At 45.5% G+C, this 13,755-nt stretch overlaps 1 protein-coding gene across 1 annotated transcript; it reads right to left on the reverse strand.

The window, feature by feature from the left end:
* Positions 1 to 4,369: 4,369 nt before the first annotated feature.
* Positions 4,370 to 13,076, reverse strand: LOC144141771 (17-beta-hydroxysteroid dehydrogenase type 6-like). Its single transcript, XM_077673268.1, has 5 exons — positions 12,837 to 13,076; positions 10,435 to 10,641; positions 9,364 to 9,546; positions 7,739 to 7,871; positions 4,370 to 4,876 (listed from the first exon to the last, which is right to left on the reverse strand). Exons 1-5 carry the CDS (start codon positions 13,069 to 13,071, stop codon positions 4,540 to 4,542), a joined length of 1,095 nt encoding a protein of 364 aa, XP_077529394.1. The 5' UTR covers positions 13,072 to 13,076; the 3' UTR covers positions 4,370 to 4,539.
* Between the last annotated feature and the right edge of the window lie 679 nt (positions 13,077 to 13,755).

Consider the following 13,755-nt stretch of genomic DNA (forward strand, 5'->3'; position numbering starts at 1 on the left):
ACGTGCCGACGACACTCCGGAGGGCGCAGGTAGTAAAACGTAAATGCCAAAATGTTTTTTGGTGGATGGCCTCATTTAATAACGGCCCGCCCCATGGTACCAATTTAACACGTTTGGGCTGTTTCAGAAGTTGACCACTTCCGTCGCGACCGCTGTCTTTTGAAGCTAGCGCAACCACTAGTTCTGCTTCCTTGTTCCGTTTGTTTTTCCCGTGGGAGATATACTAATTCTACGTTGAATATCATATTGTATGTCCACCAAGCTTCAAAGAGAATCCCTTATTAAGTACTACTTTTCGTTACCCGGCATTACCAAGCAATCATGGCTGCAACACAACAACGCGCATAAAAAAATGGCGGAAAAACTGATGGCGCCGAAACGCGCGGCGTCAAGACAGCACGCAACCAATTAGCTAAACAAAAACACCGCATCAACAAAGCTACAGAAGCACAAATCGGCAGGAGAGAAAATTGCGTTGAGAAAATGGGGCCTCAAGTCATCAGTGTTGTGAAACAAAATAATAGGCTGCTGCATAGTTTTTGTCGACTTGGTGGTATGGTCTTCTGTGTACGTGCTCTTCCTGTTAGAATCAACAGAATATATTACAATCAATGCCGCTTATATTGAAACAACGCCCGCATCTCGGTTTGAACACGTCTTCATAGCTGCATGTTGTCACTTTGGATAGTGATGGGGGGGGGAGGGGGTATTAACATAGTGGTCAAGCTGACATGGGTGAGGCTTTGATCTCTTGCGAGGGACATCCTCAGCCCAACAGACCATGAACCCGTACGCACATTGGAGAGAGAGAGAGAGAGAGAGAGAGAGAGAGAGAGAGAGAGAGAGAGAGAGAGAGAGAGAGAGAGAGAGAGAGAGAGAGAACGTTTATTGGTCCCCGCCATATCCCATGGAGCCAGCAACCCAGGTCACTGTTGGCTAGCGGGCCAGCCATTGCTAAGTGCTGTAGAATTAAGGCAAAGTGACACTTTCATACCACGTGGTGTTGGCTGAGTGGGGATATGCAGTGCTTACAATTGGTCGACTGCAGGGTAGGGTAGAAAACATGAAGGAGGATTACGTGGGGAAATGGGCTGGCATGAACTTTAAGCAAGATGCGTTCTTACGTCTTTGGAAGGTTGGGATGTTTTGTGGAGAGAACGAAAAATAATATTTATTTAACAGCTGTGTCTATGGTGCCGTCCGATGGCATTCGAATATTTATGAGCAAGCTAGCACCGCCCTAAGCGTCTCCCCTAAGCTTCTTGATCCCAAAGACGGTGGATCGAGCCCGGCAGTTGCATCGGTTATTTTTGTTTTGTTTTGTATTCATCTCAAAACTGAACTCCAATTCTTATGGCTTAGGCTAGTTTTGGTGTTTTAAATGATTTCTTTGTGTGCGTTGGGTGAAGTTGTGTTATGTTTAGGTTAGGTTGCCTACCTTTACGTTATCTTGAGAGATGTAGGGCCAGACGTGGTAACTTGGCTACAAAACGCCGGTGGACGTCGATATAGTGGAGTGCCTATAATACCGTCGGACGGCACTCTAGACACGGCCTTATTTGACGAGCGTTGGTGCGGCTGTTGGAGCATCCGCCTGATCGGGGGATTTCGCAGTGCGGGATGCCCTGGCATTGACTGGCTTACAGGCCCTCTTCATCAGCATTCGCTGGGGCCCAGGGTACCGAAGTTCCAGGAAGACCACCCAGTGCTCGAAAAAGGGGGAAGGGTTCCCGTGTAGGCCTGGGGTTTGTCCGCACTCCCATACATTTTGGTATAGGGAGCCGAGTAAGGGGCGCTGTCAGCTGAAAATAGCTAGGATGTCCACATGGTGACTGTATATGGCCTGGGAAGCACCAAGGTTGTCACCTCCCGAGGGTGCCCGGGGTATGAGGGAGCGGGGAGAGCGGCATGAACCGGTGTCCATGCGAAGTGGATGTTGGCCGTCGGCGTCGATCATTGGGTAAGAATGCGAAGGGAATGGCCGACTTTCGTCAAGCTTGGTAGTGGTGGGAAGCGGTCTGCGCGACTGTCAGGATTGTCACGTACTCTGGATCGGTGTCGGCGGCCAGGCCGATTGCAATTTCTTCTGCTGTTGGGATGTGGTTGGTAGGTGTGGCAGCTGAGTTGGCAGTGGAAAGGGCAGTTGGCCCTTTGAGTCGACGATGGCCGAGTTGCTGGATGAGTGGGAGGGGGATGGAGAGGCATCTACGTATGAAGTGTCGGCCTGAGATCCGCACTTGGCCAACAAGAGGGAAGCCGCGCGTCGCGGCAGCATTCGAGATGCGTTGGTTGCAGTGAGATGTTTAGGGATGGGAGGCAGTGATGTGAAGGCTCATGGCTGGTGGGATGCGTTGAGTGAGGGAGTCGGTTGCAATACGTTTATTGGCTTTTGCGGTGCTTGGGCGCTGCTATGAACGAGCCTAGAGCTAGCAGGGGGAATTTTAGGGAAGCAGAAAATGGGAAGGGATAACGATACTTCCTGCTGTTCCAGCGGCATGGAGGCGACTATTCAGCCGCCGGGAATCGTAGTCGTTGTCGTTGCCTCAGCATCGCCGTGGACATGGTTACCGACGGTGAGAGGTGCGGGGTACAGGCGGCCGAGCAGCAGTGCACGTCGCAAGCTAACGGCCTACCCAGTAGACCTTTAGCCGGCGATTAGGACCATGACTACCGATACGAGGGCCATGGTCCTAATCGCACGTCGGTGGGAGCACGATACTGAGGGTTGCTGCAGCGGGGCAGTGCCACCCTAAATGCTTATTTCGGCCCTAGTAAGGCAGCGGCTGCAGGTTCTCTGGACACTGGGAGGGGCCGCAGGGCAATTAAAGCGGTGTAGCGTTGAAAAGTTTGTTTTTGGGGAGCAAGTGGATAGTTGAGATGATTTAATACCGAAAGACCGATTGTTGTTTGGAGGAGGCGTTCTTTTTGTCGGGTAAGACAGGACCACGAGCTCCTAGAGGGTCTTCTGTACCCCGAGTGTTCGAAAAGAATTGTTTCAAAGTGATATTTTGTAGAATAAGTGTTATTTTGCAACTTAGCCGTATAAGCACAGCGGGTAGCTGGTAGGTAACGAAGAACGGGCACAGGAACAACGCGTGATGACGAAAACCTCTGTGGTACGCTCAGTTTAAAGACAGCTTATTACGTCTGGGTTACAAGTTCGACATGCAAATAAATCTTAATCACGTCTCAGTCATACCAATTATTACAAGACTGCTGCTGTCTGGTACAGAACAAAACCTCCGCAATAACTATTAAGCGCCTGTTCTTGCTTAAAAAATATGCGGTTGCAATGTAATGCAAGTTACGACTCCCATTTTGCTTCTTTGTTATCAAAGCTTGGCCTAACTAGCATTTAGAAGTTACATAAATATTGATTCACCAACACATACACTCTAAGAAGCTACAGCAAGTTTACTGTATCTTGTTTTTAGCTCATCTAGAAATTATTCAAGCACTTTATACAACTAGATTGTCTAAAAATGGGGTCGTACCTCGCTTACGTGAAGATCACGTTGTTCCGATGATTGAGAATACTTTCCCGGGTGTGTTAATTTAGTTATTCAATGAATTTAATGTTACGTCTTGTTCTATCTCGATACTCTGCACCTTTGCTTTTGTCGCTCCGCCTCCCCCCCCCCCCCAAAAAAAAACATTTTTTGGCACTACTTCCTTTGCACAGGTGCTTTAATGTACCACCGTGCTTCTTCACTCGTATGTATGTACCTTTTCTACTTGTTTGACAACTACAGCCTCTGACACAGTTATGGGCTATATTTAGTGTGCTTTATAATTTACTGCATTTCTGCGTTAAACATTTTGTTTAATACTACCAAGTCTGTTCAATATAAGGTGGTTTCTTGTTTCTACCTTGCCCTTTCCGTGCCTCTTTGAACGTTACAGTCCACGTTCAACTGCCCAAGTACAACTGTTTACCCTATTTTTCGCTATAATATGTGTATTATTCTTAGAGCAAAATAGTCAACCACAAAAACAGCCTTTCATATGACCCAAAACGAAAAAAACATACAACTGTCACGAAATTGCGGCACAACTTGTGGTACTTGCCGAAATTGTCGACAGGGCAGCAATTGTAGATCTCCTATGTCCCAATGCAAATTTAGGTTGGCTTCGCGATTTTCGTTCAATAGTACGTTGCTCAAGAGCAAATGAAATAGTGACGTATATGGTAATATCTTGTCATTCAGCCAGGTTGTGGGGAAGAGATCCAGATATTATTAGACTGCGCCTAATCTTGATTGTCCTACTGTTGTGTAAAGAAAAGATTAGAAGTTGGATCGGAATGTCATTGTACACATCAGCTCACTCATGAAGACAATTTTCGTTTATTTGATCCTATTGACGTCGCTAAAACGTGGTATTCAGGTAATTGATGTCAAAATAGCATACTGACACTGAGGGACGTACAGGCTTTCTCCTAATAGTCGATAAATCGAGTTAGTGATGGGTGGAATACCGAGGGCACGGATTACATTTGGCATATGGTATGCAAAAAGTGACGTAGAAAGTAAAGTAGGCTTACTTCATACTTACTAGCATAGCTATTCTACGCATCGTGTCGACGAGATCGTCTACCATCTCCGTTGGTGCAACATTGTGGAACCATACGAACAAGCCATCAAGCAAACCGCCGGGCTTGTAGTTTGCTCTCGGGAGGCGCTCTCTCACGGCAGCTTTCAATGCATCAACAACTTCCTGGTTGCGCTCCCTCATGATGATAGAGTGTAGAACATCTGCTCTGTGCTTCATGGCTGCAATGGAACGGTCGTTGAGCTGCGTGCGAACCCTTTTCGGTAGCAGCGCCACATCACGATCAAAGGTCTCCTCCATCATCTTATGGTTAGTCAGTGTGGTCCTGCATCAGAAAAATTGGGAATCGCGGTAAAATGCATATTTTGGCTTGAGGCCTTCAAGCAAAACTTTGGAAGTAAATGCACACGCGATCTGCATGCAACTAACATTCCAAATCAATTAAGCACTCATAAAACGCAATTCCCATCTGTAGCGTTGCTCCGACTGTCAGCGGTACGGGACCGCTATCAACACGTGCAGATAGCATCAAGTATGTAAAAAGTCCCCCGCTAGGGGCCATTCAACAGGCCTTTCCAAAGCCACAGAATTCAAGCGCTGCAACTGTGATTGATCCTGCCCAGCTTGTCCAAAATACAAACACGGGAAAACAGAAACAAAGTAACTTGAACTTAACCCAAAACTCCCCATTACCCCAATCCCAGAACCGTCATGCAATGCTTCCTTGGGGAAGTTACGCCGGCAGAGCCCGTCGGGATCGGTGGGTGAGTGGGAGTCGGTGCTTGGTTTTGGTGGGTTAGACCCTGTCTACGTAGTGACTTGTTTCCGTGTCCCATGTTTGCGATGAACTTTCAGCGTGCTCGGTAGACAAGGTGGCGCACAGTGACGTCGCATTGGATGGTGTTGGATCCCTTCCTATTAAGGAAGAGCTAGTGGCTCAGTGGCGCTGGCATTGTCAAAACTAAGAGAACGAGCCCGCCTTCTTACATTACTCCGAACCTTCACCTGTGGTAGGGAACGTGTAGCTTTTTCAACTTCCCGGCCGAGTTAGAGACGGAACAATGGCTAGAATTATTCTTACAAACAAAATCCTGCCACCTTTGGCACCTCCAAGAAAAAAAACAGCTACTAAACACCGACAAAGCGACGGCAAGACATCTTAGACTACTTTGTTCGAAATGACACTTCCCTAATACAAAGCCATTACACATGCCCAGTGAAATACCATTCTCTCAACCCTGCCTCCCCAATACGAGGTTTTTGTATGCAGCTCGGTACAAAAGCCTGGTGCAAACATAACAAACAAAAACAACCGCGTATAAATGTCATGCCTGGAATCTTGCAATACCCACACCATTCGTGAAGTTACGATAGGAAGCATATTCCCTGTACTGCAATTTAGTTTATTTCTTTTCGACGTATTTCCTCTTTAAAAGACCACAGAGGTCACTAAATCCTCTGTCAGTACATTCCTTCTTGAACGTTTCCCTTAGCCAAGAACTTTATTGCATCTTTTTACGACCTTCCCTATCTCCCTTTCATTTTTCAACGCCTGAGGTGTTAAAAATTCCGGTGGCCAGCACCGATGTGGACGCCAGCAACTCCTAACCTTCAGAGCAAAGCTGCGGCCTCATGTCATGGATTCTTGGGGTAGGGACCCCCCACCCTTAAGACGACCTAATAAAACAGTTTACTACTGCTAGTGCTTCGCTACATTAGCTCTCACAACTTTAGCTACGCTGCAATATTTTACTCTTGTGGTGGTGCTCGAGTAAGTAGAAAAAACTAGTTACGCGCCCCTTTCAGCTAGCCATTATCGCGAAGGGTTGTTTCTGCTCTACAATCATCAAGCAGAAGGCCTCCTCGAGTATACAATGTTTCTTCCGGCGCCATCGGTATATCGATGATATTTGTTTAGGCATATTTGTACGATGTATGAATTCAATTTTTACTCGCGTTCTTCCTTTTCCACTGGTTTTTCACGCGCAAGGGCACCAGCAGGCTTTCCTCTAGGTAACCTTACGGCTTTTGCTGTGTTATCCATTGTTCATTCCCTAGCTATGAAGGGGCACTATTTTGACCTGTACACAAAATTTGAGCCTGAGGTTCTTGAATCGCTTTTTTTATCGACATAGATCCAAAAGGTGGTTTCGGGAAACGTACTCCTGCAATTCGCTCCTTGGGCATTGCTTTCCACACGTATGACGCCAACCAAAAGCAAGCAATGAGTAATATTTCTTTGATGCAGTAACCGCAGTCGGCTCAAGCATTACACGACCGTGGAAGTGCTAACAATAAAAACAAATTTAATTGCCCTCAATCTCGAAGCCAAGAGTCGGCAAAAAAAAAAACGCCAAGCAAAAAATTACTATTTTCAGCACCGAAAAGTAAGTAAGCGAGGCCGCAACAAAATACTGGAAACGTTCCGTTGAGGCCTCTAGCACTATATCTGCACAAAGGCCACCATTTGAAGCAAAAATAACTCAAGGGACTACTCAGTATATCACAATACATTTGATATTATTAATCTGCGCGCACCTGTCACTATTCCCGCGATTCTAACGTGAACAATGGAAATTCATCGACTTGTGCTGGGTAGGCGTCCGCCTTAAGTCCCCTGTGAAGAGCGCTTGATAGTGAAAGTCTCATAAACCATCGCTCATGGGCCGAGGGCCCGTGTAATTTTGTGTATCATACTAAACGTCGCACTGCAGACAAGGTCTATGACATGGACGACAGCAGGGGGACGCAAAAGTGGCACTTATGCCCCCCCCCCAAGCCAGCTTATAGCACAATGCCCGTCTCCTCACACTCTCCGTCTTCCCCCTCAATAGAATTGTTTGCCCGCGTCAAGGTAAATTCCTGCCGATGCCCCAGGACCTGTAACGCGGTCTAGGTTTGTGCTAATAACACCACATCACTGCGAACGCATTACCACATTTCGTTATGCAAATGCCACGACCAAGAACAGCTTCATCGTTAAAAACGTGCAGCTTTTTGTATTTATCAGGTTTTGTGCTCCCAAACTCTCGTCAGGCTGTTTACTCGTACGCTCCTTAAACGGCATCTGTATTCAAACACCATTCGGCGGGAACATCCTACCTTTGGCTGTATCGAGAGTAGTTCTATTCCCAGCCATCTCCCAAGGTGGGCTTTTTTTTGAGAACCAGAGGAACAGTTTACACACCTGTATCCTGCCGGTTCAACAGTGCTCACGTGGACGCCCCTGTTGTAGTACTGTCGACGAAGTCCATCGGCGAGCGCATTGCAGGCACACTTGGACATGCTGTACGTCACACTCTCAGGAGTAGTGGAACGAGCTGCTCAGAGAACGGGGGCAGGATTGGGGTCGAAGAAGTAAAAGTTAGAGTAACTGAAGCACCCGAGGTAACGCCAACCAACGTAGTACTATACAATGGCAAGGAAGTGCTTGAGCAGGGCGTCTCTTCCTAGAAATGTTCATGAAAATGACACTTTTATTGTGTTTTCAGACAGTGAGATTTGTGCAACCGCAGTTACTGATTTTGGTATAGAGAAAAAAGCTTCAGCCACAGTCATTCTGGACGGTCATCGACGACGGGAGCTCCGTCTGGCAAAGACCGTAACCCCATTCCAAAAAAGGACTGTATAGTCTCCTGGTATTTGATTTGCTGCTTGGTCGGCCACTAGCCACATGCTTGTTCTCTTCGCCTTAAAGATTGCTGGACACAAACACTGATTTGCCTGTATGTCCGTAGCATTTAGTACCGCTGAGTCTTCAGTTATAGAATGAGTTTCAACAATAAAAAAATTATTCCCCGCATATTATATTAGAAGGATACGACTATAGCTCACTTTTATAGTGTATTAGATTTGAACTTTTGCACCACCTCACATTACGAACACTGCCTATTTGGTGCGGGCAACCACCAAACCTCTATAGAACGAGAAGAAACAGAATGAGCCCGAGGAAAGCAGACAAAAAACGCCAGAGTTCTTTAGGTAATGTCACGCGTTTTCAGCACGGCCCGTGGTCACGCTACCCGCCATTAGCCCAATTAGTGAGGCATAGCTCCCTATAAAAACCAGAAAAAATATTATGGCGCTACATACGACCGTACCGCGAAACAGAGAAATTACATTGGGAGCTGCCCTGCACCCCGTTGGACAATAAAAATGGTCCGGTGAGCAAACGGTTACACATTTCACACCCAGAAACAAGATGAGTAATACCTAGCGATTTTGATTAAAGGAATTAGGACTTCAGAGCATCTGCGCAGAAAAAGAAATATTCAAAGAAGCAGTTAGTTGCAGGGAAACAAGAGGTACTGTGGTTTTTTATGGAAATTCAAATGTTGTAAAGTTCCCATTCGGTGTCGTTGTTTGGACTAATTTATAGCGTTTGAACACAAAATGTCCTCCCGAGAACTACCTGCAACCGATAAATGCGAATGAAATCTACTAATGAGGCTGTTCTCTTAACTACAGTGTATCCACTTTCAGGGTCATAACTTAAAACAGCGAGCGATAACTGGTGCATGGGAAAACATCTCATTTTGGATAATTTGGGAATAGAAAAAGAGGTCAGGAGTTCACAAAAGGTAAATGCGCGATTACCTGAATTGCTAGAACGAAGCTTCGAGTCATTCCAAGCTTTGTTCCAGCAATTTAGGTAATCAAGTATTTATCTTTTAGATAAAGGAATGATAAAAGAAACCCAGTAAGATAATGAAATCCCGGCGTCCGGGTTTTCTTTATCTTACTGAAGCATACCAATGACAGAAAACAAAAGAAAAACTTCATTTGGATTTTACACGCGATAGAAATACACACCCAGCACACTTGTGACGAATACAAGTCTTCCGCGGGCCTTCTTCAAGAGCGGCAGAAAGGCCGTGGCGACGGAGAGCGCCCCGAAGGTGTTGACGTCGAACACTGACCGCACTCGGCTCATGGGCTGCCACTCGATGTAGCCCATGCTGGAGACTCCGGCATTGGCCACCACTGCCCAGAGTTCTGTATTCGAGTGATCCAGTACAAAATAACTAAACCACCTTCACTGACTTAACATTGCGAACGCTAATTGTTACGAGGGAAGCCACCTCGCGTTCCCTAATCGCAAGGCTGAGCTTCGTAGAACTTCTCAACATGAGCATATCTATTATTGCTGGCGACAGTTGATTTTTGCTGTGTTCCACTCCTCGCACAATCATACCAGTACCTTCGGTTACTTTTGAACTTGGAACACTGCTCCGAGGGGGCGCCGCGCTGGCTTTTTTTGTTTTTTCATGGTGTATTTTTTTCGCGTAAATCAAACAGCCCTATATTTTTAATAAAAAACAATGCGAATATCTCTTATGTATCGATGTCTTGCCTCAGATATGCTGAAGGTTTTTTTTTGGGGGGCAACATTTCTGACAACAGTAAACATTGCCCCCAGATTCAGTCGTTTAGAAAAGATTTGCCTCTTGCTGCATGCGTGCCTGGCGATTGCTGTCCTCCTTGCTCGGTATGCCTTCTCCACATCGCTGCGGCCTCGTTACCACATTTCGTCCCATGAAAGACCGACCAAGAACAACTTCGCTGTTAAAAACCACGAAAATTCCGCAAGCGTTGAAATACCCATGATATTGGCTGAAACCTTTCTGGGCTTACCAGAGAAACCTCTGTGTAGGAAGCGCAGATATTAGAAGATTTGCTAGCAATTCAAGTATTGTCCGCAATATAAGTGTTTTATCGGGTGCGACATATTTATTCTCCGAATGTAATACATCGTGGGAATACCCGCTGGTTTAATACCCATAAAAAGTCTCACATTACCTTTACAGGTTATCAGAATGCATTCAATTAGTTCGATAAGTGGGCAAAAATTCTAATGACTTGTGTTTTCGCCAAATCGCCCACCTTTGCCATTCAAGGTGGCCTCGATGGTTTCTAGGGCTCGTCCAATCTGTTCTTCTTTTGTTACGTCCATTTGCAGCACACATATATTGTTTTTTGTCTTGTGCAGAGAAGCTCCGTGTCCATTTTCGTCCAAGCAACCGGCGTAAACAAAGAATCCTTCGCTGGCTAACTGCGTAGCCAGCAGGTGACCGAATCCAGTATCGCATCCTGTAAAAATAACGCGGACGTAAGAAAATAGAAGCACCGTATCATCATTGATAGAGGGAAACTTTCAGTGGGCCTTATTGAAAGATCTAGCACTGCAAGTCATCACAATTGGTGGCGCAGTAGCAATACTTATTGAATATGCGTGATCATTTTGCGTCGCAAGTGTTCAGCTTCACAGAGCCATCAGCCAGTTTGACAAATCACTTTCATCTGCTTTGGCGAGAAAAACAAGAAATGCTTGAAAACTTTCGTTTCACAAGGAGAAAGATAACCAATAGAAGTATCCCAAAGCAATCAGGAAAGTATACTGCTCGCTTTGTCCAAACGAAAAGTAAAGTTGCTCCGGTACTCACTCCTTCCTGGCTGAACGGTCGCCAAACATGCATTGTTTGAATTGTGCAATGATCAGTCGCATGAGGAGGGGGGGAAGGGGTTACCGCGGTATACTTCAAAAGGGTCCGTATGCTCTACCGGAGGCCTCTCTGGACTCCCTATCCATATGAGGATGTCTAGAAAGCGTTGGTGCTCAGGGCCAACGAAAACACTATTGCCACCAAGGCTTTGAAAACATGCGTCCGTGGGCCTTTAAAAGGGTGAAAGCTTACTAAGAGTTACGCGGGCAGGGGGGGTTGATAGCGGCAAGCCGTGGTGCAAGGAAGAAATGAATTCGTAGAAGGATGGCAGGAAAGTTAACCGGGCTATAGCCTAGTTAGCGATTTTGCACGTGAGAAAAAAAAATAGGCAAAAAAAAAAAAGAAGCCAAGAATGAAGAACAGTTGGAGCAGACAGGTATGCCAGCGCTGATGCATTAAATGTTCAAGTCCAGTGATTCTCACCGGAGTCTTCAGTCTATAGTCTGGTGTTTAAACTGGGTTTTCGCCTAAATATGACTGCACTGAAGAATACTGTGGCCACTTCAAGCAAAATACGGCACGGTCCTTAGAAGCCACCGGCTATCCTAACAAAAGTTCTGTATACCTGTTCGCCGGCCCGCTTTTTATATTTTTCGAAACAGGATACAGCTGGGGTTGCTGTTTAAAACCGACGCCATTACACAGCCCCGCCAAATTTTCTGAGTACTTCCAAGCAGTCTTATGAGCCTTTCGCATTGCGCAATTTTGAACGCCAGTCTTTAAGCCCTTGATACGCACTGACATTTGATTATGAGGCTCTGCGTTTTAATTACAACGAATATTTATCGAACACTGTGAGCCTTCCTTAGAAAGATATGTAATCTTTTAAAAGGGTAGAATATCTCATCTGCATTAAGTGGGTTTCTCTTATGTCAGTACTAACACAATCAGCAGGCCTATATAGAGGCAAGGTAATGGTTCCTGGTAATACAAAAAATCTTCGTTCGAAGGTACAAGTTTTTATGACTTTAATCCGGCAAAAACCCGGCTACGCTAGTAAATGAACGTTAGAAAATTAAGACTAAAATTGATAGCCAGAAAACCAAAGCAAGAATGGAGCGCTCGAAAAACATCACAATTATGTTCAAGATAAATATTTTTCTCGTATAAAAGTCACTATTCGTTAAACACCGTACGAATAGCAATGTCGTCAGCGCTTTCGTACATAGAAGGTGCAGTTTGGGAAGCTGTGTTTAAACTTTGCCGCTTCACTAAATATAGTGCAAAATTGGTTAAGATGGACATATGTGAGCCCTCTGATGCCATCAAAGAAAGCTTTCCTGTGACTGTTTTGTGAGCGAAAGTAGCCGTGTTGTCATTTGCAGCTGTTGATATGACTCAGAGGTTGTACAGACACCCAACGAGCATTTTTAAACAGGCGGCGCGCCCATTACTGTAGAAAATGCAGAATACGATATGTATGGAACACGTCATATATTACCATGACATCCAAAGACCTCTCGGGTGCAGTGTTTTTAAGTTTAAATCCATACTTCTCCCCATCAAACTTGCCAGGGGAAACATTCACGCGCATAGATGCAATAAATATAAGGATTACGAATCAAAGCAATCACTGAGTGCTAAGCATGTTAGAAGTCAGTTCTCAACCGCAATACACGCAAGGAGGGGACCCAAGTCATGACACGTTCGGCAGGGCACTTAAATGCCACAGTTTAATCCAGCCGGATATTGTGATACAATCGACAACATACAACTGGTATGAAGGCTCGCACAAATAAACATTTATGACAATGGTCGTGTCGTTTTTAATACGTTGCTCACCCGTTATGAGGACACACTTTCCATCGGAGTCGATGAGTCCGTTGAAAAAAAGTCGATGAGCGTAGTAGAGACCCCAGTAGGCCGAACACAAAGTCAACAGAAGTAAGCCGGTGGTAGTCGCGACATCCAGAAGCCACGAAATTTTGTAAACGGTGAACCAGAGGAGTAAAGCCACTGGCAATGTAAGCTTGGAGGCGTTTAGCATGGTAGGCGTAGGGGATCTTGCATCAACCATTCACACTAGACAGGACCGAAGCAGCAGTCGCGGCAAAAAGAGCTTGTGTCGTCCCCAAATGACGGTGAGTTTTCCTGTTTTAGTAATGGAATTCTTACGAACATTACACAAAAGAACCCGGAAACACGCACCTTCTGCGGCTTCCAGGCTCCTCACGCCCTCCATTATTTAAGACAGGCGAACAATTAAAGAGTACACCGCAAGAATGCTGGGAAATTCTTGTTCGCACTACAAAGAGGACAATCATTTAAGGTGAGCCATTTTGCTTATTCTGTTCGCGCTAAAGCTACAAAAGCTAAATACCAGTACGAATGAGTCTTTTTAATTGCAACCAGCACAGGCGTTGCCTAAAAATCTAGAATATAGTTCACGTGACACCGGCACTAAGTCTTGCGGAAAAATATCCCGCAACGGTTGTCTCAAAAGACAATGGTTTCCCCACACGGAATAAAATGGTGGCTTAGAGGAAATGCGCAAAACAGGATCAACACCTGGTTGCCTGACGGCTTATGTACTCCTTTTTACAGTACCGTCCACGTCTAGCATAACTTTAACCATGTCAGAAACTGAATGCAAATATTTTACCAAACAACTTTTCACATTACAGAGGAACGCATTCAAACAGAAAACGGATATCTACGTGCATGCTTGCTTGCTCGGGAAAGCATCTATAACTCATCAATA

Source organism: Haemaphysalis longicornis, unplaced genomic scaffold (genome assembly GCF_048455015.1).
Source record: "Haemaphysalis longicornis isolate Haplotype H1 unplaced genomic scaffold, Haemaphysalis longicornis Haplotype H1 scaffold_6, whole genome shotgun sequence".
Classification (NCBI taxonomy): domain Eukaryota; kingdom Metazoa; phylum Arthropoda; class Arachnida; order Ixodida; family Ixodidae; genus Haemaphysalis; species Haemaphysalis longicornis.